The following is a 24,915-nucleotide window of genomic DNA, read 5'->3' as shown; positions in this document are numbered from 1 at the left end:
ATGTTTGGTATTTCGTTAATCTGTATTTAAGTAGTATATTAGATAGTGTTTTATACTATCTTCTACTAGCTTGTTTTAATCCATATAGTGCTTTTTGTAATTGTAATATTTGTCCATTCTGTAATCCATCTATTAAGTTGCCTAGAGGAGGTTTAACATATATTTCTTTGTCTTCTGTCAATTGTCTATACAGATATACTGATTTTATATCTATCTAATGTATTTCATAATTATTAGATGCTACTCATACTAATATTGATTGTACTATAGATAGTCTAGTAGTAGGAGCAAATAAATTGTCTGTATGATAGTCAAGACTGTCAATCTGATAGTTTCCTTGAACTACTAATTGTGCTTTGTATTTTTCTATACTATTGTTAGCATATTGCTTTATTTTATAGACAAATTGTGTTCTGATGATGTTAATATTATTGTGTGGATTCATGATTTCCTATGTATTATGATTTTCTAATTGTTTTATTTTGTCTTTCATAGCTGTAATCTATGAATCACAATCTGAACATTAGATTGCTTTATAAAATAAAGTCAGATCCAATTGTATTTTACTTATTTTAGTATTAAATTCTGTTAAATGAATAGTAATATTATCTTCATTCTTTTTACTAAGTGTATACATGTGTTTTGTTATGTGTTTATTCTCCATGCATTGTTTAAGCTTGATAGTACATTCTGTCAGTTTCTGTTTCTGTTCCAATTGACATAGTTTAGGTTCTACTTCTTTTTTAGTTAATTTAACTTTGTTGTCTGTTAAGTCTGTTAGTTCTACTGCTTTTCCTTTTTTATTAGGATCAGTGTTGTCTGTATTATTGTTATCCATTCTTATTATTCTATTGTTTGTTTCATTATTTTTAATTATTAGACACTTGTTTGTATTGTTGTTTATATTGTCTATTTTCTCCCCTTCAATTTGAGGAGGTTTACCTTTGAGAAATTGAATATTTTGTTCAATAGTGATTTTATTATTGTGTCAAGTTTTATGGCCTTTACTTTCATTGTCTAATCCTATCTAATGAGTGATGATACCTTACTATTGTATTTTTGTAGGATTTTTGTTGCAAATGATAATATATTGACCAAATTTGTATATATTATCAATTGTTCTGTAGGTTCTGTAATGTTTGTAATGTGGAGTATTGTAATTTAATATAGTACATAGTGTTCTATTATGAATATAGGTAATATGAATTGCTACTTTGGCCCATAATGTAAATAGTAATTTAGTAGATGTTAGATATACTCTTACACCTCTAAATATAGTTTTATGAGTTTGTTCTGCTATTCTGTTCTGTTGTAGAGTATAATGTACTATTAATCTTTGTTTTGTTCCTTGTGAATCTAAATATTGTTAGAAATCTTTACTAAGGAATACAGTATTGTTATCACTTTGTAAAAGCTTTATTTTAACTCTATACTGTGTAAATATTTTAGTTGTCCATTGTACATATTGTGTATATGTATTAGATTTTGTTTGCAATTTAAGCATTATACACTAATGAGTAGAATTGTCTACAATCATTAATAAGTAGTGTATGTTCTTATATGTGTACAGTTTAATAGGACTAATGATATCAATATGAATAAGATCTCTAAATTGATTTGTAAGAGGAGGTTGATGTAGTTTTAGTATTAGTGTATGTTCAATATTTGCTTTTATATATTTAATACATTCTTTTTCTTTATAGTTCATTATTTTAGTTGATAGTACACTTGGTTGTGTTTTTAATAATTGTTTAATATAATTGTAACTTATATGTCTGAGGCATTTATGTATATCATAAATAGATAGTTCATTCATTGTTTTTAACAAATGATTATTGTACAAAATATACAAGTTATTTCTCAATTGTATATGTCTGACATATTTGTTACATAGTAATATTATAGTACAATTATTGTTTGTAAACATGAAAGAATAACCTTCTCTACATAGTAGTGCTTGACTTATGAGGGAAAAGTTTATTTGTAGATAGTAATAGATGTTTTGTAATGTTATGACACTTCTTTCTTGTATATTCTTTAGGATTTTGATATGCATAGATTCAGCTTGATTAAGAGTCATCATTGATCTATTTGTAATAGTTACAATTGTAGGAGTTATGTTGTGTACATCTATTAATTGAAATAGATAAGGAGTAGTATGTATTGATACACTAGAATTGAGTAAATCCATCATTTGTGTATAGGATTTCTTGTTAGCTATGATTGTATTTGTAAATACATTAGTACATACCTAGGAAGTGTATTGTTTGAATTGTTTGTCCTGGTTGCTTAGAATAAGAGTGTAAGCATTATTGTTCATTTCAATGTTACCTTTCTTTAATTCAACATTGTTTTTGTTTGGGTTTTCAATAATAAATGTGTTCATTGTGTTTTCTACAGTTTGGTTTGTTTTATACACAATGTTAGCTTGATGTTTGACACAGGCAAGCTTTATAGCTTTAGTAGGAGGTTTGTAGCATTCTTTAGAGAAATGTCCTGTTTTTCTGTAATTAAAACATTTTGCTTTTGTTGGATTGAACAGATTTGGCAGATTGAATTTCCTCTACTTATTAGCTTTATACATTGTATTAGTGTGTACATTATTCTTTGTCTAATCATTAGAATCTTGTGCTTGTTTAGTACAGTAATTGTTGTAGGCATTCTACAATGTAAGGATTAGTTGCTTCAGTTCAACTTTCTTATGTTCATCAACTGGTTTGCCTTTGTTTTGAGCATTAGTAGATTGTATTATCATATTTACTATATGTGTATATTGCTCAGGAGTGGCAAGCAATATTACTGCTTTGTATGTAGAGTTGTATAGTGGATCACTGTTAGTAGACAGAGTTGTGTATGCTTCCTCAAGTTTGTCTAATGTATGTCCAAAATGTTTTACATAGTCTCTACAAATAAACAGTACTAATTTATCAATAGCCTTTTTACATACTGTCTGAGGGTTGAAGCATTCCTCAAGCACTTTCATTAACTAAGGGATAGACATATTGAAGTGTATATAGTTTGCCAATATTGTATCAGCAATGTTATTAACTATGTATTGTCACACTCACACAACATGTATGTTCTAATATGTTCCAATCAGAAGGGCTCAGTCATATCAAAGTTGTATCATCCTCACATCAGCAATCCTTCGATTACATCATCATCACCCACACAATAGTCTTGGTTGCTCAACTTGGACTAGTTGGGTTCTGGACTCCAGTTCTGATTCACAAAAGTAAGACTCTGAGCCTTCAGACAGCTAGTCAATCAATACAAAGGGGACTCAGATCTGGGGTCCTGGATAGGTTGATACAAAGGAGACAGTAGTGGATTTGTTTACAAAGGACTAGTAGCTACAAAGAACTCATAATTTCTATAAATACCCTCATGTAATTTGTATTTTCTAGCAATCAAGTTACTCTCTACTACAACTCTTAGTGTGTAGTTTGACAGTCTCATTAGTTAACATTCTATATTACCTTGTCTTGTCTTGTATTACCTTGTTCTAAAGTGTGGCTTCATTGTTCCACACTACTCTTGTCTTGTTAATCATCACCTTTGGAACTTGTACATTCTGCTCAGATCTACCTATTCCTTCTCACTCTTGACCCCTCTCAGTGTCTGTACCTTACAGACTCAACTGACCTCTTCTACCTCAACTAGTACTTGAGATTGACATTTTAGAGCCTACTGTAAGGGGGGTTTCTCAAGGTGTCTTGAGTAGGCTGAGCAGCCAACAGGTGGCAGTACTACTGAGAGTGCACCAACTTGATCACAGAAGAATCAGATTCTGGACCTGAATTAGATTTGGTCAACTGTAACCTCTTACAACCTGTATCCTACACACTCAGTCCTGTTTCTGAAGGGGTTTCTGTACAACCTCTTAAGTAATCCAGCTCAGTTTCACTATCCATGTTTCATAGTTTGTTCCCTAGTTTGTTTCTATCAACCTCTACACACAACTCTACTTGTTCTGTGTCTCCTGTTCTGTCTATTCAAGAAGACAACCACACAATCACTCTAGTGTTTCTACCAATTCTAATTGTTCTAACAGTTCTGAATACACAGAACAATCTGATAAGTTTCTAGTCTCAACAGATGAGCTTACAGAATAATCTGAGCAGCTTGCTTACTGTAGCCAATACTCTGAGTAGCTAGCTAGCTACAACTAACATTCTGAATACTCTACCAGTTATGATCTGAGGACAGACCAGCCTGCTCCTACACTGAACAAGCTGTAATACTCTCTGTTATGACAGAACCAACATACAGGACCTGTCTCAGTTCCTTAAAGAAGTAGAAATGATTAGAGATGAGTTCCAACTTTCTAATCAACAGCTTATCTAGAGAGTAAAATATTATACTAACTAATCTGATTCTAAGATCTAGACCTTAATACCTGAAGCTGTAGACAGTACCTTAGATTAACAAGCTACTCAAGTAGTAATTCTCAGATTATACCTATCCCTTAACTACAATTGCTACTATACAAAGAATGACCTCTGTATCCTAGTCTAACAATAGGCCATTACTAGAATCCAGAACTGAGAGGAGTTTACAGAGTATTAGTGTGAATTCTAGAAGATAGCAAGCTTCCTAATCTCAAAGAAAGAAATCACAGAAGAAGATCAGAACAAAGTATTCCTTAACAGTATTACAGGTGCCTTCAAAGATTAGCTAACTCTCTGTTTGCTAGTCTACAACCTCAACCACAACAGTTGTATAGCTTACACATACACTGAAGTTGTTAAGGCTGCCAAACTTATGTAGGGAGGTATAGCTTTGTAACACTTAGGAAAGACAGCTAATGTGTCTGGAACAATAAGTTCTGGAACCATTCTAATAAAGAAAGAAGATACAAACATGACCACCATCCTTGATTTGCTCTACTCATTCTAAAGCAAGTTAGACTTGTTTGAATGTAAGACCAGTTCCCTGTTTGTAGGAAACACAGGTATACAATCTGTACAATCTGTACAATCTGCTCATTCTGTAGGGCTGTCTCACAACACAAACTGCTCCTTCTGTAGAGAAGACAGACACTTTATTCACTTGTGTCTAAAGGTTAATGAGTTCATTTGTAACAGAAAGTGTATCTAGAACACATTCAGAAAGGTTGTTCTCCCTGACAGATTGTTTGTTCTGTCAACAATCTAAGGCTAACTACTCATAGATTGTTTTGACTAGTATCATACAACCAACCCTAGAAAGTGTGCCCAAGTTTCTCAAGATGTATAAGACACACTACTACATATAGTGTCCCTCCTCAAAATTGCAAAGCCAGCACTAGTATCCTAAACATTGTTTGTCATTCCAGCCACATATATTGAAGAAGTCTTAGAAGCAGAATACAAGGTTAAAAGACTCAAAGTCTTACTTAGAGAGGTAAAGAAGAAAGTTGCTACTAGTAAGAAGCTCAAGTTTAACAGAGTAGAGGTTCTAAGACACAGAACAACAAGTGTTCCAAAGAAGAAGGACAAGAAACCTAAGCTAGAACCAAAGCCTACACTACCTGCTAAAGTAAGCCAGGCCCTAAAGTACAACAGATTAAAGTATACTAACAAGTCTACTGCTAGACTACTACTGAAACCACATTAGTACTGTAATCTCTCTCCTATTAAAGACCCTGTCATTGTTTAGCAGATAGTCTCTTGTGTTCTAGACTCTAGCATCAGCCTCACCCTGAAGGAGCTGTTGTCAATTACACCTAATGTCTGAAAGCAAGTCAAGGAACTGTTATCTGCTAGGCAAGTTCCAAACACTCTCACACACCTTGTCTTAACAGAACTCTTAGAACTAACAACTTCCAAAGATGTAATTGTAGCTCAAGTCTTACAGCACATGTGGAGCCTAGAGTCAGTTGTAGAACAGACTATACTGTTACATACAGTTAAAGCTATCTTCAAAGATACTGAAGAAATCTACTGTATTCTAGACTAAGGAGTAACACTCTGTATCATTTGTGAGAATGTATGAAAACATCTCAGAATCCATCTGTGTTCTAATCTTACAATTATGCTTGAAACTACTAACTCTAGACAAGTGCTAACACTTAGTACTGTTAAGAATATAAAGATTAATATTGCTAGAGTCAACATTACTCTCTAAGCTCAAGTTGTTTGTCAAGCCCTATTTGAGGTACTCCTAGGTCAACCATTCTTTACTATCACAGAATGCAAAACAAAGAACTTCATTAATGGTGACTAATCTATAACACTATTGGATCCCTCAGATTGTCAACAGAAGTGCTAAGTTATGACTAGAACACAAACTGTTCTGTAGAAACATAACAAACAAGGATTCATAGTAATCACTAATCTCTCAACTCTTATATTAGTCAATCAGCCTCTTAGTGTTCAGAACAAACAGTGTTCTGATTTGAGTTCTGAAACTACTAAAGCTACAATTCCTGACACACACACACCATCCTACAATAGACACACACTAGTCTCTACTATAGTCAATCTGCTCCTCAGTTGTCTAGTCACCCTGTCAGCTGTCCTAGGATTAGACCCCTTTGTTCTATACACATCTGACAGCCCTAGAGAAAATGTATTTGTATACAAGAAGGTAGTAAAGAAGGTTAGACTAGTTGCTAGAACTCTCCTAGAAGAGTTTTGGATTGTTTGACAGAAGTATCCTGATCCATTAAAGAACATGCTAGAACTACCACTATACTCTAAGCTGTTTGTTCTAACACACTGATTCATGTAAGAACACATGGAAGCTCTTAACATTAATCCATGTAACTTCCTCTGGCCAGAAGAGTGCTAGCTCCTGATCAACCTGATCTTAATGTATGAGAATGCCTTTGCCTGGAACAAGCTTGAGAAAGGTGCCCTAGACCCAGAATATTTCAATCTAATATTGATTCTGACTGTTCCACATATTCTATAAGTACAAAGGAACATCCAGATTCTACAGGGAAACCTTAACACAGTTGTGAAAATTCTTAAAGACAAAATCACTACTAGAGTTTATGAGCTGTCAAACTCATCTTACTATTCCTGATAGTTTACCATAGTGAAGAAAGACAGAAAGTCTCTGCACCTAGTCTACAACCTCTAGGAACTCAACTGAGTTTCAATCTAAGACTTGTCTATACCTCTAATGATTAAACAGGTTGTTGAATCCTTCTCTAGAAGGGCTATTTACTCTATACTAGATCTCTTTGTTACCTTCAACCAACACTCTCTCAATGAACACTCTTACAATCTTACAATGTTTCAGACACTACTTAGAACATTCTGACTTACTGTTATTCTGATAGGTTATACTAATTCTTTTCAAATTATACATAGTAATATTACTTTTATTTTACAGGACAAAATTCCTAATACAGTACAACCCTACACTAATGATGTCTATGTCAAAGGCAGAACTATAAGATACAAACTTCCAGACAGAATGTACAAAACTGTTCCTGGAAACCCTAGTATCCAACAATTTGTATAGGAACACACTCACAACCTAAACTGTGTCATACAGTAAGTCAAAACAGTTTACAGAATGTTCTCCAGTCTGAAGCTGTGTGTGTTCTGACTGTACACAACTATCTTAGGCCATAAGTGTACCTACACTGGAAGGGAGCCAGATGATTCAAAAGTCCAGAAAATCTGTAACTAGCCTGCATGTCAATCTGTCTCTAAAGTTAGAGGATTCCTTAGAACTGTAAGTGTCCTCCACATGTTTATTCGAAATTTTGCTCAGCTTGTTAGACTACTCACACATTTGACCAAGTACAATGTTCTGTTCAAGTTCTGTTTAGAACATATGGTAGCTATGGACAAACTTAAAGACACTATTATTAATAGCCCCACCTTATGTACTATTGACTATGAGTTAGACATGGAGGTTATTGTTACTGTGGACTCATCTATTATAAGTGTAGGATTCTATCTTAGACAAGAACACCTTGACAGTCATTATTGAATCAACTGATTTAGATTGATTAACTGGAACAAAGTGTAATCCTAATACTCTCAAGCTAAGATCAAACTCTTCAGATTGTTCTACACACTCTGTGCCCTACAAATTCACCTTATCAGAGTAAGGAAGTTAGTAGTAGAAATGAATACTGTCTATGTTAAGAGTATGATAAATAACTCAGACCTACAACCAAATGCCACAATCAACAGATAGATTGCTAGAATCTTACTGTTCAACTTTGAGTTCTAACATGTTCCAGCCCTACAGTTTGCTTGTACTAACAGACTGTCTCAATGTCTGTATACTAAAGCTGACCCAGAAGAAGAAGAAGACTTTGAGGAATGGATTGACTAAGCTTACACCTTCTGTTATAGTTCTGTGTTCACTGTTCCAAACAATACCAAACCTTCTAAAACATTTCTGACAACTGATTGTGTGTGTACTAGAGAATATTGTCTCAGACAAGTCAAGACCTTCCTGGAAACATGCCTCTGACTGCCTAGGATAGAAAATCACAAATTCACCACCTTTGTTCACTATGTGACCACTTTCTTTGTTAAGACTGGCTGACTGTGGCAGAAAACCTGGAACAGCAACTACTAACTCATAATAGAACCTAACTGATAATAGAATCTTGTCAAGACTGTGTATAACAATCTTAGACATAAAGGAGTCTACTCTGTCTAGGCTAGACTTCTCAACCACTTCTAGTGGCCTAGCCTCAGACCTAACATCAAGTACTATATCTGTACCTACCACAAATGCCAACTCTGTCAGACAACTCAAATCCTGATCCCTCCCAGTGTTCTAAAGATTGCCCTGTTATTTGCTAAGGTACACATTGACACTAAGTTCATGCCTAAAGCAGGAGGGTTCTAATACATTGTTCACACTCAATGCACACTCTCTAGCTACCCTGAGTTCTACTTACTCTGTTCTGAAACTGGACAAAGCATTAGACAATTCATTTTTGAAGATATTCTCTGTCAATTTAGTGTGTGCCCAGAACTTGTTACCAACAACAGAACCCTGTTTGTTACTATACTAGATTAGCTTTGTGACTAATACTACATTAATCACATCTGTATTAGTGTATACAACTCTCAAGCTAATAGTATTATTAAACACTACTACTTTAACATACAGGAAGCCCTTATGAAGGCTGCTAAAGGGAATGAGCTACAATAGCATGAACATACACATTCTGTCTTTTGGTTGGATTGGATCACAATCTGTTGTACAACTAGTATGTCCCCTTATTTTATTGTCTATAGTGTTGAACCACTTCTCCTATTCAATATCACAGAAGCAACATATCTTGCTCTAACACTAGACAAACTTATGACAACAACAGAACTCATTACAACTCAAGCATATCAACTACAGAAACATCTGGCTGACCTTCAAGCTATCATAGAATGTATCCATACAGACCAGATTACTTTACTCTGATGATTTGAAGAAACACACAAACACTTAATTAAAGATTTTAACTTTGAACCCAGTCAACTTGTCCTCATACACAACTCTAAATCACAAATGGATCTCAGACAAAAAACCAAGCCACACTATCTTAGACCATACATAGTAGTCTGTTGTACACAAGGAGGATCCTATATTATAGCTGAACTTAATGGATTAGTCTCTCATCTTTGTATTACAGTGTTCTACTTGGTTCTATACTTTGCCCACACTATACTCTTGATTCTAGTTACACATCTTGTTGAAAACTTCGGTCCAGCTAATGAAATCAATGACACTGACAACCTGCTACTGTTAGACAAGCCTTCTAAGGACTCCAACTCTGACTAAAGGCCAATTGTGGCCAACCACTATAGACTTATGTGTTTCTTACTTTCTTGAATTTGCCTTTTTCTATTAACCCCTTATAATATTCTAGACAATGTTCTGATCCTATTCTGCTCTATCTTCTGTTTTTCTTTGATTTTGCTTTTAACTAATTGTAGATTATAGTTAGACTTACACTTTGAACCCACATGGTTTTCCCTGTAGTATGTTTTTTCCTACTAGGTTTTTCATACACAGGTTTTTGTCCAGCAGCCCTTAGACTACTTTGTATTTCTTCAGTCACAACAGTCTCAAAGTCATGTATAGAGAGCTTTGTTCTATTCTGTTCTGTTCTGTTCCATTCTTGTTCTGTTCTCACACTGTTCTTGTTCTATTTTTGTTCTGTTTTTTGTTCTGTTTCTTTTTCAGTTTTGTTCTGTGCTTGTTCTGTTCTTGTTCCATTCTCATTCTGTTAGTTTGCCTTACTTTCAGTATACATATAACCTTGCCTCTGTTGTTTACCTATCAATACTGAGTCACTTTTATTACCTTACAATTATCACACTTGTACTTTAGTAACATTATACATTACTATAAACATACAGAAAATACTATTCAAAACTATAGAGGGGGGATTATATTTGGCTGCTTCTATAGGCAGCTTTTACATTGACTGTCTCACTTACACTGGTTCAGTTGTTCTGAACAGAACATCTAATTCTGTCCATCCTTCCATCCATCCTTCCAACACCTTGCCTTCATGTCTATCCTAGCCTATAACTACTCTATGTCCTATATTATTGTATCCAACATTGTATAATAGGCAGCCACCTGCCTTCTGAGGACACAAAGCTTGTGTTTGAGCTCTAGATCCTCTCAGAACTCACTATTGTCTAATGAGTGTTCTGAGAGTTCACCTAGAAGAATAATGTCTTTAAAAGCTATTAGTATTGATTTTAGAACAACTTACCTAGATCCTCTAGACACACTCTTTACAGTCCAGTCATAGGGTACAGGTTCATTACTATTGTCCTCCCCTGCCTCAACCTTACATCCCTCACTACCTTACTAGTCTTTATAAGAGAGTAACAGATCTTACTCTTCTTACATACTAAGTATACAATTGTCTCACCATACTCTTGAATGTATACTATATACTAACAGATACAGCTACTATACCTCTGACTTGTCAAAGGTGTCAGGCTACTGTCTAACACTGACTCTAGTACTAGAGAACTGTTCCAGAACCACAACTCAACCTACCTGTTTTCAACCTTCTCTACTACCCAGTCTGTCTTATAAAAGTCTAATATGTACAACACAGAATGCCTCCTACCTGAATATATGTAATCTGTATCTAGATTAAGTGACTAGTAGTAGTCAGTCAAATCATTAATAAGTAAAGAAGGGACTATGTACTGCTTGAGTTGTTCTCCTCATTATTCTAACAGTCTGGTTACACTCCTTACTACTTACAAAGGAGTATGTCCAACCTCTTGTTATCCAGCATTTGATCCTGCTTGTGTGCTTAGTATGTAGACAACTCACACTCTAGCTTAGAACCTAGCAGAATGTCCAGTTCACCCATAGGAGCACCTGTCTCAGCATCCTGGACAGTACACCTAACTATATTAGACAGTCTTAGAACTACAACCTCTACTACCTGCTTTGTTGGAGGAGTAATGCTTGGTTTGTCAACAGTCATAACATCTTCATACTCTTGAAGTGGTTTACTGATTAGAGCATCCTTGCAGCTACTGTACTCTGTATTGATTCACAACACCTATGTTTTGAGTTAAAGTATAAGCTACTATAGTACAGTAAGTACAAAGCTGGCCTACACACTTGATGTAGTGAGTGTATCCTAATCAGCCTGTAGTGTCTTGTCAGAAGACCCAGAGACAATACAATGTCCAAGCACTTACCTGCAACTGCACCAGTTCTGCCCTCCACTCTGTTACTACTAATAGCTAATCTACTGTCCTTACACACTGTAGCAACTCTTACATCCTTTGTACAAGAGCCTACACTCAGTTGTAGACCTGATTCACTTCTTACAACAACAACATGGTTGAAGAAGTAGGACAAACTCAAAAAGAAGCAGAAGATTGAAACATGAAGTGTGCTAGTTCACAAATTTACACTCTTAGGTGTGACTAGGGACAGTCACATTCTAAAACACCTGGGAGATGTCATGCTCACACAACACATACATTCTAATACATTCTGATCAGAAGGGCTCAGTCACATCAAAGTCACATCATCCTCATGTCAGCAATCCTTTGATTACATCATCATTGTCTACACAATAGTCTTGGTCACTCAACTCAGACTAGTTAGGTTCTGGACTCTAGTTCCAATTTATAAAGGTAAGACTCTGAGCCTTCAGACAGCTAGTCAATCAATACAAAGGGGACTTGGATCCAGGGTCCCAGATGGGTTGATACAAAGGAGACAGTAGTAGATTTGTTCACAAAGGACTAGTAGCTACAAAGGACTCATAATTTCTATAAATACCCTCATGTAATTTGTACTTTCTAGCAATCAAGTTACTCTCTACTGTAACTCTTAGTGTGTAGTTTGACAGTCTCATCAGTTAATGTTCCATATCACCTTGTCTTGTCTTATATTGCCTTGTTCTAAAGTACAGCTTTGTTGTTCCACACTACTCTTGTCTTGTTAATTGTCACCTTCAGAACTTGTATGTTCTGCTCAGATCTACCTATTCCTTCTCACTCTTGACCCCTCTTAGTGTCTGTACCTTACAGACTCAACTGACCTCTTCTACCTCAACTGGTACTTGAGATTGACAGTATGTATGAATAGTCTTAGCTATCTCCCTCTCAGCTTTGTTCTGTAGTTCATCCTTTAGTAAGTGTTTGAAGTACATAGCTGTAACACTAGAAACAATGTAGTAGTGCTACATCTTGTAGTTTGCTTCAGTCTTAAGCATTGTAATGTTTTGACCAAAGTATTTAGGTACATTGGCTGGTTTACAGTGTGTATCTGTACATAGGGGAACCATGATACAAATGTGTACAAGTGTATGTGAGTAAAGGGTTTAAAGTGTACAGTGGATGTATGTATGCAGGGAGCTCAAGGCTCATAACCTGTTAAAAGGTGAAGCTTAAGGGGGGCATGTATAGACAAGGGGTAAGGTAATGATTGACTGCTCAGTGTCTCTTGTCCTTATATTGTATGTATTCTAACTAAGACATTATAAAGTCATTGTCTTGTAGTTTGTCTGTTAATAAACTAATCATCTCATAATAGTAATACTCAGCACCTGTGTAGAATTTATCCAGAAGACAGTGACAAGTCTAACAAGAAGAAATAGTGGGCATTGAGCTGATACTGTATTTCACTCAGAAACACTCACTTTAAGAGTATTTACAGTCTATAATTACTAAAACTCATTATTATTTCACAAAAAAAATACAATTAGAAAGGTCTTCATATTAGCTACAAAACATATGTTTTAATTTTTTGTAAAATTAAAAAATAAATATTTTATTGAATTTATGTGTGAAGGACTCAAAACTGAGTATTTGACATAATTCACTAGGAAACACACACTTGTGGGAAACTAAACTTAGAGAAATTTGCATGTGCATTCACTCAGTACACAGACTCGACTTCAATCCTATCCAGACCAATTTACTTTGGTCTGGGCAGAAATAAAGGTAAGTACAGTCTATTAGTCATATACACTCTATTAATTAATAGAATATATGGTCCTTTATACAGGAACAGGCTTGTTGTGATGACTTAGAGTCTCTTGCCTATGTTCTAATGTCTGCTTCTTACTCTCCTCTACCTCTTGTTTTCCTCCTCCTCTGCTTCCAGAATTCATTACACTTATTATAATTATTAAAGAATAATAAAGTAACTTACTTTTTAATAATCATTCCAACTTTTTCTTTAAAAAGTTTATGAGTTAAAGGAATAGCTCTAGAAGAAAGAGATTTGGTCTAATCTTTTAAAATAGTTTCTTAGGATGAAGATAAAAGTTGAAGAGACGAATGAGAATTAAAACAATTAGAAATGCCTTTAAGTCTTCTATTGATGGAAAATCTTGAAACACCAAATTGCTTTATAGTAGCTGATTTAGAAAGAATAAATCTAGCAGAATTTAGGATAAGTACCAGATACTAAAACTGCCTAAACAGCTTGACTTAGCTTAGCCTCCTCTATATCAGAGAGGGCTTTACTACTGGTAATAGAAGAGGATTTAGAAAGCTTTCTAGCTATAAGAAGCAAAGAAGAATAAAGGATTTTGAAGGGAAGAGAAGATAATAATGAATGTAAAGGAAAAGAAAAAACTTCTCTTCTTTTTTTCTGTACTATGTCAGTTGCTATGGTGATCACTTAATACTGAAACATATAACCTCTAACATACATATGTTTTACAATTTTTTTAACTATAAAAATTGTACTAATAAGTAATATAGTAGATTATAGTACTTTTTATATATATAGTTTTGATTTAATTATGATAATTTTAATTCTTAGTATTTTCTCTTAAAATTATAGAATATTATAGAAAATATGTAAAGAATACTAGTACCAAATTTTTATATATAGTTATAATAGTAATTATTGTAATAAAAATTTCGTAAGTTATAACTATAAATTCTGTATTATAGAAAATAGTAAAATTGGACTTAAAATCGTATTCTTAATAAGTAGCTTAATACTTAACTATTAATTATATAAAAATATATATAGTGACTACATATAATATAGTACTCATTCTAAAAATTTCAGCTACAAATAGTGTCTCCTTAAATTAATATTAAATGTGTTGTGTGTGGGAAAACTTTCTGTTCACTAAATCAGTGCTGATCATCAAAATTCTAACATTCCAACACTAATATCTCAGCTTCAACTCATTGTTTTTTGCTCAAATTTCGTATTTAAGTTATATCTACTGTAGGCTACCTGTATGTAAAATTTCAAGAAATTTTACTAAGAATTGAGGGGGGTATTGTACAACTGAGCGTTAACTGGTAACTGAGCGCGAACCGGTGAAACACAGTAGCATAGTGGACTGAGCATCATGAGCGATGACGTTCAAGTCAGGTTCCCAAGCTTGGGCACGTGACGGTGCATTGACTATGACTATGAAGGACTGAGGATGTGCAGCGTTCCTCCTGTTCCCATCTTGATTCTGCTGTTCGTTGAACATGATGCATTGATATCGGGCACGACATAGCAGTTAAATCTTAACTTTCCCGGCTACGTAACATCAGCGCCCGTTAACAATCACTGCGGGAAGCGCGCAGACCTACATTAATCCGTGACCAAGCTACCTCGAGCAACTTGCCCCAAGCCCATTCTTTCACGATATTCCCCCGGAATGTCTTTGGGTACAGACGTAGCTGACTTGCGAAAGCGTCCATCTCCGACTCGACATCCTTTAAGCCTAGACGACGCTGGCTCAAGCTTGCCGGAAGAGCCTATCGCACAAGAAACCGTAGATGCATTTCATGACGAATTAGACAGGAGCGAGAGGTCGGTGACGGACAGTGAAGCTGAATTGGGCAAGAGGCCATGGTACAAGAGGCCTTCACCATGGTGGTGCGTGTCCTTCTGGGTTAGCTCCAATGGCTGTTTGACTGGCATTGTACTGCAGGATGCTCACGCTAATGCCGATTTCTGCCATGACACTTGCTGGCGTCTCCCCATCCCTTATGCAGGTATATACAGAGCTGGTTTGCAGGGAGATCCGCCAGCCAGTTCCAAATACGACTTCATACGACAATAGTCGAACTGTACCAGTGCATGTTCTTCCCGAATACTCCTCTGTCGCAATCGTGGACGATCACGACGATACATTCAACTTCCTTGCGAAACGTCAAGCACATACATGGCTACAGGATGGCGATAGCCAGGGGGAAGAGGAAGATTGCTCTCGGGACCCTGTTGTCCAAGCAGCTGTAGCAAGACTTTTGACTGGTTTGTTTATGCTACTTGCGAGTTCGGAATAATCTATTAACACGATGTGGAATCCAATCAGCCCTACTTACCACGCTGGGGATTTTGAGTGTCATACTTGCAGCTACCTGGGCATCGGTGTGTTTTTACCTTCCAAACTCTGTGTGACGGTGTTAATGTTAATGTATCTTCAGTTATCTGACCGCCTGGGACGTCGGCTTATCCTCACCATTACTTCCTCCGCAGTCATTATTTGGTAAACATTATTACCTCACATATTGACCTATCTAACAAGAAGCTACAAAGCTACTCTATTTATATTGTCATTTACTATGTTGCGGATCGTCTCCCAGGAGGTTATTGGTTGCTCCTCCTTGGCCCGATTGTCCATGGGCTTCTCGGAGGTCCGTACGTTTCATATTCAATAAATATATCCGGGCTCATTTTATTCTATCCAGGGACTGCTGCAGCGACAGCTACTACAAATGCATATATCGCGGATTGCACACCAGCATCCGCTCGTGCTCGAGTGTTCTCACTCACTCTCGGATTACGTTTCATAGGAATGGCCATTGGACCAACGCTCTGTTCGTTGATTGTGAGTGCTACCGGGACACCCATAGCGGCGCTCGTATTGGTCGTTGGAACGCATATTGCTTATGTTTTGACGATGATATTCGTCGTTCCCGAGTCTCTGTCCTCTGAGAAGCGCGTAGAGAACCAGCGTGCTTGGCGTGAGGCAGCGCAATCCTCGACCTCACGGAACGACACTGCTGCCTTCTCAAGTGTTTCGCAGCTATCAAAATCACTTTGGAAGAGCATAATTACATTTATTCGACCTTTGTCTGTTGCCAAACCCATTACCATTACTCGACCTTCTGGGAGGAGGCACAAAGATTGGAGCTTGACGTTTGTTGTGGCGAGTTCTGGAATCGCTTCAATCATCCTAGCGTCTTATTCGTCGATGTTCTTGGTCGCTATACGTACGTTTGGGTGGACCGCCATTGAGGTGAGCATTTGAATGTCTTTCGTGGCTTGTAGTTAACGATCAAGAAGCTTGGATACTGGTATAGTGGAATAGTCGCAGCACGAGCGCTAACGCTCACCCTCTTCCTGCCGGCTATTATCAAATTGTACCATTACTACACGAGTCGGAGGGAAAAGTCCGTCTCCAGTACGACGGCAACGGACGCAGAAGCGAGCGACGCAACGCCTCTCCTGACGGATGATCAGGACGCTTCTTCACCTGAACCTTCCACCCAGTCTCAAACACAGGCTCGGAAGACACCAGCGTTCGATCTTGCAATTGCACAAGGCTCGCTTGTGCTGGAAGTCGTCTGCTACGCTCTCGTCCCTGTCATTTTCTCGTTTGGAGCGATCCCGTTTATCATCCTCACCATTCTCGCATCGTGCGGGTCAGGTTTCGGACCCGCGATCCAAGCTCTCGCAGTAGACCTGTACTCAGCACGAGGTGGTACAGAGACAGGTCGTCTGTTTGGCGTGTTGAGTGTTGTGCAGTCAATAAGGTACGGGTTTTAAGCTGTCTATCTCTGTAATGGCGCATTTACACTTTTTTTGTCTTTAATGCTGTAGTTCGCAGATCCTCGGACCTACGATCTACGGGCTAGTCTACACAAAGATTGTAGGTGTCTATCCAGAAGGAATATTCTTCGTCTCTGTCGCAGCAGTGGCGATTGCCGTGACATTCCTCCTATTTGTCGAGCTGCCTGGAAAGAAAGAATCACAACGGGGAGAAGATAGAGTATGATTATATTGCCCGATTCGTTTTATTCTGAGCTAGAAGGAGGAATAGAATATTCAGGAGGACTAGATTAATTATTTCAATGATGGCATCGCTTTTCTTGTATTCTCTGTAGCAATTTTGACACTTGTTCGCTTTGATGTATAGCTTTTATTGCTATGAGTGATACACTTGACAGATGGTAGTCCTTGACTCTAACCGGCGCACGAGGAAATTGTAATTTACTGTAAGAGACGTAGATTCGAATACAACTGAGCCCACCAAAATCGGAAGTATGCACAATTTGAAAAGATGATCCAACTGTTTGTTCCCTGGATTGATGTCCTTGATTGCTATGGATGATACACTTGAAAGTTGATAGATGGTAGTCCTTGACTCTAGCAGGTGCATGAAGAAATTGAAATTTGCTGCAAGAAAGATTGCAATTTGAGTCGACCAAAGCCGGGAGTATTTCAAATTTGATAAGGATGACTCAATGTTTGGTCCTGGGGGTTGCTGTATGTACAAACAGCAGTCAGGCACGTGGGCGATACAGACGTGAGAGACTCCTTCCTTTTCTTCAATGACGCCCTGTCCTTGAGCCACCGCGTCGGCGTCGGAGGATCAGAGTCAAACGCGCCTCGATGCTATTATCATCAGTCGCGTCCCTGCTCTCTTCATCGTACAAATCTACGCGTCGTAAAAGCGTCTCTGTCATAGTATATTGATAAAAGAACTCTCTGGATATTGCAACGATCGAAGGACGCGTTTTACACGCGTCTGAGACAGACAACACGCATAAAGCGAAATAAATAACTATGGAGGAGCCAGAACATAATGATAATGAAGAGGAAAAGGCATTAGCTACCGGATACACCAGGTGCGTGTGTTCTTTATCGCATAACATGTCACAATGACAAACAGATTATACTCCGCGTGTAGTGATTCCAGCGTCGAGTCACAATCGGCACAGCTTCTTGCTTTCGTTTTAGGGAGAGCGGAGCCGCCTTCGCACGCGACCAAGAACAATGCTCAGCCCCTCGGCAACGCGAGTGGTGACTGGAGCGCTTCGTCTGCTGATCATTCTGCTGCTGCAAATTCTTCAAAAGGTTCCGTCGACGCGTCTTCTGCTTCCGTTAACGTCAACCTTGCTCCGTACCACTTTCACGGCTTAGCGTCCACCCAAACGCAGTCCCCTACACAGATTATCGGGAGTGACGACTCACAGAAGGAGAACGAAGGAGCACATGGTGGTGTTCCTTTTGTAGCCTCACGGCCTCCTAATCCTGTGCAGGTCTCTCCGAAAGCCTCTTTGACTCCGTCGCGGGCCCAAAGTACAAACGGAGTTGATTCTTCTTTTTCTGCTGGCGCTAGTGCTACTTCTACAATTACACAGCCGACAAAGGCTGTTTCTTTCCTTTCTCCTACGCGGCAGGCCTCGCTGCAGAAGGCACCTACAAAGGCAGCGTCGACTATGCGGTATCGTCGGCATCCATCCCCTCCCGCCCCTTCGCAAGACTCGTTTGCCGGTCCTACCGCTTCGCAAGACCCGGACCTCTTCGTCGCGACTGCTAGACAGTTCGAAATCCCTTTAGACCAGCTCGGAAGGTCGCATTCGCAAGACCGGTCTCTTGTGGAGTCTCGTGGTGGGAAGAGTTCAGTTATCAGCTCGGAACCAGGAGTGACCAAGCAGCCGATGGACGATTATTCATTATCGAGCTCCTCTTCAGCAGGAAACATCCTCGTAGCGAATTCCGACTCCAGCGGACCGTCTCAGGACTGTCATAGAGAGAACATCAACGTCTTCTCAATCAGCCAGGAGCCAACGCAAATACTAGGTGACGCGAGCGACGTAAGTCAATCTGAGCATGCCGACAACGAAGTTCCAGTCAGCGAAATAGCGAATCGCGAAGTGGCCACGCGAATTATCGATGACTCAATGCACGTCGAGCCTGTGAAAGAGCAGACTTCGCAGGAAGCTACGCAGCTAATCGAACAGAGTCCGTCCATGGAAGTCGGGACGTCTCCACCAGAGCCATCGGTCGTATCGCAGGGTCTGTCAGCACTGAGTCTCGTTCCTCCTGAGAAACGACACAGGTACATGCATCACTTCGCGGACAAAACAAAGGGTGAAGGTCCGTCCGAACCAAGTCCACAACGGGATACATCTGTCGAAGCCGTCGAAGCAACTCTTACCACGGTATCTCCACTCTCGGACAAACGATCTCTCCTCAATTTCGTTTCTCCAGAAAAACGCGCTAAGTATATGCACCATTTTAATGAAGGCAGTGCACTGGTATCGGAGGCGAGTCGGATGGCGACGGCGGGTACGTCGCTTGGGAATAGGATATCGGAGAAGGCGAAGTCTCCAGCACCAGTGCCTGTGATGGAGGAAGTCGTACAGGATTCCGAGCTGCAGGTTGAGATGGAGATCTCACCTGTGAAAGAGAGGACAAACCACGACCAGGAGGTCATTCCAGCCTCGGAATCTGAAGCCGCTGACTGTAGCAGGGAGGACGATGAGTTGAAAATGGATCTAGAGGCAATAGCTCCCATGAAGGTATTTAGAATAGCCATTCCAGCATCTAGTCTTATCGCTCAGTTCAACCATAGTCGCCCCCGAGTGCCAAAGCGAAAGGGAAGCAAAGGGCGGAACCTTCGCCGCGTCCTACTTCTCCGCGAAAGCCTGTTAGTACGGAGCGAGGTAAACGACCTGCATCCCCAACGAAGCCGAATTCGAACGCAACGAACGAGGCACTCTTGAGCTCTCTTGAAAAAGCGGTAGCAGCTGTTCCTTCTGTTCCTGATACTCAATCAGGACCTTCGAGTGATCGACCTGTCTCTGCTGGTCGCGATGTCGAAATGCCACCTCCAGAGACCAAGCAAGTCTCTCCAGCCCGGGCTGCACGAGCACAACCTGGCGGATCAGCAAAAGGCAAAGCCGTCGCTCGAGGAACCGAACCGCTGCAGCCAGTCGCATCGACGTCAGCAGCGATTGTGCACCGTGGCCAATACTCTCCAATCCCAGCTCTCCTGGAATCAGAGCAGGATTCACCCGAGATCCCACTTGCACGTTTAATCCACCGACGCAAGGAGGAAGAGGAAGAGAGTGAGGCCGAGGGTACAGAAGGAGGCGTTCCTGAAGAAGAAGACAAACCTCGCAATGGTAAAGCGGGACCATCCACGAGGAAACGGAAACGTCGCACCACTGCTTTGACGACTAAGAAAGCAGGGAAAGGGAAAGCGCCCGCGTCACGGAAGGGACATACTCGAGCAACGTCGGCTGCTCCTCCACCTTCGAAGAAAGCCCGAACCGTGGCCGCAAGGAAGTTCGGTGCTGGTCTCGGGACGCAAGTCTTCGCGCTGTTCAAAAGCGACTCGAGCTTCTACGGAGCTGAAGTTCACCAGTTGAACGGCAATCGCGCACACGTTAAGTTCTTCGATGGATTAGAAGATACGAGTCTCGGTGTTGCGCAGATGCGGAGGTTCGAACTGAGAAAAGGCGATACTGTCATTCCGGGGAATAAGACCTTCAAGGCGAAAGTTATTGACGATAGTCTATGGGCTACTGAGAATGAGGTTTCTGTGGAGTATCTCGAAGGTCCGGAAGAAGGTCTCGAGTTTAACGTGCCTGCGGATGGATTACGCATTCCAGCGAGGATCGTGCAATCTCAGTGGAAAGACCGGACATTGGGCGTTTCTGAAATCATCCCAGCCGTCCAACGAAAGGCTCTGAAAGACACTCCCTCTCCATCGAAGAACTCCGTGATGTATGCTGGTTCAGCGAGAGCCGTGCGGAACAAATTACTCTCCAGACACGGGATTATCATCACCCAAGGTCCAGGAAACCAGAATTGGTCTCGTGAAAAGGAGAAATATGTCAACATCGTTAAGGAGAACGGTGGGACTGTCTTATCAGACTGGACGGATATACTTACTTTGCAGGGGAAGCACACCAACGGGAACAAACGATGGACGATTCAGCGATCGGACGTAAAGTACGTTCCGAAGGATAAGAATGCATTTGATCGTGTATTCCTCATTTCAGACGTACACAACCAAAAACCCAAATTCCTACTTGCACTCGCACTCGGCATACCCTGCGTATCAGTCGACTGGCTCGACCGTATTGCTAACAGCAACAGCGGCGATGAAGATAATGATGAAGAAGGAGAGACACATTGGTCGAATTTCTTGTTAGCTGCGGGACATTCGGAACCTTTGGGTGCGCGGATTTCTCAGATGGTGGATTTGGATTGGGGGAGTACGGCGGAGCATTTGACAGAGATTATGGAGAACCCTGTCCCGCATAAGGTGTTGAGTGGGAATTCGGTGCTGTGTATTGGTTCGGATTTGTTTCCGCACCCTACTAAGAAGGTATGTATCTATAAACCCCTTTCGTCCATTTCTCTTTCAACATGGTAACTAATAACACGATTCTAATAATAGCAGGGCAACACTGACGCAGACAGGTACCTCGAAGCCAGCCGCACCGTTCCGCGTATCATCCTCGCCATGGGTGCAGACCGCGTCGAAGCCGTCACAGACGCGAAACACGCTTCCGAGGACCTCTCATCATATGATTATGTCGTTGTGAAAGAGGCTATTCCAGCCCCGCGTGTGGAAGATGCAACTTATGTTGACGTCACTTGGATTAAGGAATGTTTGATTGCGGGGAGATTGTTGCCTCTTCCCGAGTAGGAGTAAATATCGTTGGAGGAAAGGAGATTTGATTGTTGGCGTCTTTGGATCACGTATTGCATCTTGCTTTCGTCGGGCTGGATGGACCCTGTTGTATATTGCTCTATCTCACCCTGCATTATCTTGCTAATATTTACTATTTGGTATATCTTACACTCTTTTTTAGTGGATATCGTACGTTTCTTGCTATGCTGCATGCTTTCTTCTGTGCTTAAACATACTAAACTCACCTCCGCCTTGCTCTTGTCCTATATCGTAGAACATGTATCTTGTATGTTCTTTCTTGCATCTCCTCGTCTTGCACGTAGTCCATAGTACTTCGCCTAGCACAAAATCATAATGTTGTATATACTAGCATTATGCACAAAGGAACACTACAAAACACGCGCGGAAGAAAGGGGTGAATCATGCTAGTATCGCCGTCTCGGCGAGCGTGAACGTTCACGTCTACGTTCTCGGTCACTGTAAGCACAGAACACAATCATCAGTATCACAAACGCCTGTCAAGCACAATAGTAAAGAAATTTGTACATACTCGTATCTCGAAGGATGCCTATCCCTATCATATCCACGATCCCTGTCCCGGTCACGATAATCATCCCTCGACGACCGGTAGTCGCGATCGCCTGGACGAGGAGGGCCAGTGGGCGGAGCACCAGGAGCTGCTGAGGAAGGTGGAGCGACGGCTTTGCGTGCATCACGTTCTTCTTTGAATTTTTGAAGCATGTTGCGGAGTTCGTGGTATCCGAGATGCATCTATTGTAAGAAGGAAAAATAAAAAATATACAATATGAAGCAAGATACGTGTGAGTGACACAAATAGAGAAATTCGTTGCAAGAGGATGATAGGAGATAGGAGACGGACCTTCCCACCGAAATGATCTGCCAGACGTCTGTCGGAGTCGAGTACGGAGAGGTAGGCACCGCAGACGTCGCACACGCGAAGCTTTTGGTGTCCTGAAGCTCCGGACGTGTCTGATAGTTGTTGGAGTTCTCTCTGGTTAACTGACAATCAGCGTAAAGCGAGATGGCCGAAATCGAGAAAGACGCACTTCTTTGTCGGCTTTCTCGCTCTTCAATGCTTCAATAGCTGCCATTTCGCGCATCGATTCGTCGACTTTCCCTTGTTCGCCTAAATGAAAGTTGTAAGGCGACTGACGTGAAGTGAAAAGAATAGCTGACATACCGAGCTGCTCAATCTTTTCCGTACCACCCTGTATAGCCAACTCGATTTCCGCGATTTCCCTCATCTAACAGAATCATGCACGTTAACTCTGCAATTTCAGTGCGCACCACAACGCATGCCACGTACCAAGTTAGTCGTCTTCGCGTTCTCCTCGGGTGTCTTTTCCAACCTCCTATGAGCAGATCGAATACGTCGGTCACACTCATCCACAAAGGAAAATATGTTCGCTTCGTATTCTGCTTGAAAACGCGCGAAGATAGGGTCGGACGGGTTTGCTTCTTTAGCAGCTTGGAACTCCGTTTTGAGTCGCTCCATGTGAGATTTCGGACAAGCGCCTAAGTCCATTTTCTTTGAAATATTAGTCGTAGGATGAAGTAGGTGGCAGTAGAGATGGAGCTTACTGTGTTGGTGAAGAGAATATGGGGACATGTTCCGCAGAGGAAGTTACGACAGACTTTCTCGTCGGACCAATGCAGGTTGGCGTTGGCGACACCCATTGCTTCAGGTCCCATCATTTGCTACAGAGATAATTATTTAGTCCTTCGAGTATGTCAACATTGTATCTCACTTACTTCAAGCAGCTTTCGCTGCATTTCTGCGAGACGACCCATGGATGCAAGCTATTCCGTGGACAAGGTGCTGATTACGATTGAGAGCCAAAAGTTGACAGACCAAAATGGCAATGTGAGACGCGCTTGATTACGTCCGCGACATTTCCCACGGTTCCATGCGCCTTCGATAATTGGCATTATTGGATTTCGGAATATCCCAACTTTACTTTCCTCACGTCTTAGTGAATTTATTTATTTAAATATAATGTTACAGAACTTCTGCTCTTCTGCATTGTACCCAAAAAGTTAACACGTGAATGTACCAGAATCTGTATTCGAAGTCTTATCCCCTTCAATGCAAACATTCAGCGGATAGCAAATTGTACTTGAGTCTTGGGCTGAAAGTGACACACAGGTTTAAATAAGGTCCATAGAATCTGGGCTATAAAAGCAAGCTGCAGGCTTATTTGGAACATTGTCAGTTGATGCCCATTCTGATATTATCTTGTTACAACACGTTGTCTTCGCACCTGAGGGACATACTGTAAGGGGCCTAATTAGAGGGTGTACAAGACCCTTGTAGTCCCTCTAATTAGGTACCTTTTGAGCTTTTCTCCCTAACTGTACTTAATACTAGACTTAAATAGTAAAAAAAATTCTAAGTCAAAATAAAATAAAATAAAATAAGTATGCTGAGTGCCCTATATGGCAACTGTGCCCTCCCCACCTGCCACACCTTGAGCTCACTGTCTCATACAGTGAGCACACACTTTCCTCTGTATCTTACTCAATTCTTAACCAAATTTCTTCATTATTCCTTTAAAATTAATGTAAATTTAGTTGGAACTCATTCATAACACAAATACAATGTTAAATGTATCAATTACTTGTGTATTTGTGTACTATTTGATAATAAAAAATACAACAGTTTCCTCTGACTAAGATTTATGATACTCTAAACTCTTAATACTGTAATAATAGTAGAGCTTATATATCTACAGTATATCCAAGAATTGAGTCTGTGTAATGTATACAAAGGAAGTTACACTATGCTTTATATACATAATTTTGTAGTCTCATAT

The 24,915-nt window shown here is 39.9% G+C and overlaps 3 protein-coding genes across 3 annotated transcripts; 2 read left to right on the top strand and 1 right to left on the bottom strand.

The window, feature by feature from the left end:
- The first annotated feature begins 14,995 nt into the window (after positions 1-14,995).
- On the top strand, positions 14,996-17,453 carry FOMMEDRAFT_21194 (MFS general substrate transporter). The gene is made up of 8 exons (XM_007267833.1): positions 14,996-15,297; positions 15,353-15,675; positions 15,737-15,792; positions 15,849-15,910; positions 15,961-16,058; positions 16,113-16,663; positions 16,711-17,180; positions 17,248-17,453. Exons 1-8 carry the CDS (start codon positions 15,077-15,079, stop codon positions 17,420-17,422), a joined length of 1,956 nt encoding a protein of 651 aa, XP_007267895.1. The 5' UTR covers positions 14,996-15,076; the 3' UTR covers positions 17,423-17,453.
- Positions 17,454-18,038: 585 nt separating this feature from the next.
- FOMMEDRAFT_147438 (uncharacterized protein) lies at positions 18,039-22,420 on the top strand. The gene is made up of 4 exons (XM_007267832.1): positions 18,039-18,275; positions 18,338-19,955; positions 20,009-21,772; positions 21,845-22,420. The coding sequence occupies exons 1-4, from the start codon at positions 18,214-18,216 to the stop codon at positions 22,094-22,096; spliced, it is 3,696 nt and encodes a 1,231-aa protein (XP_007267894.1). The 5' UTR covers positions 18,039-18,213; the 3' UTR covers positions 22,097-22,420.
- A 135-nt stretch (positions 22,421-22,555) lies between these two features.
- FOMMEDRAFT_88252 (LUC7-domain-containing protein) lies at positions 22,556-23,893 on the bottom strand (the record flags this gene model as incomplete). Its single annotated transcript, XM_007267831.1, has 7 exons — positions 22,556-22,852; positions 22,962-23,093; positions 23,149-23,228; positions 23,283-23,346; positions 23,409-23,630; positions 23,684-23,800; positions 23,855-23,893. The coding sequence occupies 7 exons, from the start codon at positions 23,891-23,893 to the stop codon at positions 22,556-22,558; spliced, it is 951 nt and encodes a 316-aa protein (XP_007267893.1).
- Positions 23,894-24,915: the final 1,022 nt, after the last annotated feature.

This window comes from Fomitiporia mediterranea (assembly GCF_000271605.1).
Source record: "Fomitiporia mediterranea MF3/22 unplaced genomic scaffold FOMMEscaffold_7, whole genome shotgun sequence".
In the NCBI taxonomy this organism is placed as follows: domain Eukaryota; kingdom Fungi; phylum Basidiomycota; class Agaricomycetes; order Hymenochaetales; family Hymenochaetaceae; genus Fomitiporia; species Fomitiporia mediterranea.
The sequence above is the reverse complement of the archived record's forward strand: the minus strand, read 5'-3'. Positions and strand labels throughout refer to the sequence as shown.

Excerpts from the sequence above, each read along its gene's own strand:
- FOMMEDRAFT_147438 (XM_007267832.1), top strand. The coding sequence starts at position 18,214 with ATGGAGGAGCCAGAACATAATGATAATGAAGAGGAAAAGGCATTAGCT. Across the intron at positions 18,276-18,337 it reads TTAGCTACCGGATACACCAG|TGATTCCAGCGTCGAGTCAC; the intron begins GTGCGTGTGTTC and ends CTCCGCGTGTAG. Across the intron at positions 19,956-20,008 it reads AGGCAATAGCTCCCATGAAG|TCGCCCCCGAGTGCCAAAGC; the intron begins GTATTTAGAATA and ends GTTCAACCATAG.
- FOMMEDRAFT_21194 (XM_007267833.1), top strand. The coding sequence starts at position 15,077 with ATGTCTTTGGGTACAGACGTAGCTGACTTGCGAAAGCGTCCATCTCCG. Across the intron at positions 15,793-15,848 it reads TTGCAGCTACCTGGGCATCG|TTATCTGACCGCCTGGGACG; the intron begins GTGTGTTTTTAC and ends ATGTATCTTCAG. Across the intron at positions 15,911-15,960 it reads TCCTCCGCAGTCATTATTTG|CTACTCTATTTATATTGTCA; the intron begins GTAAACATTATT and ends GAAGCTACAAAG.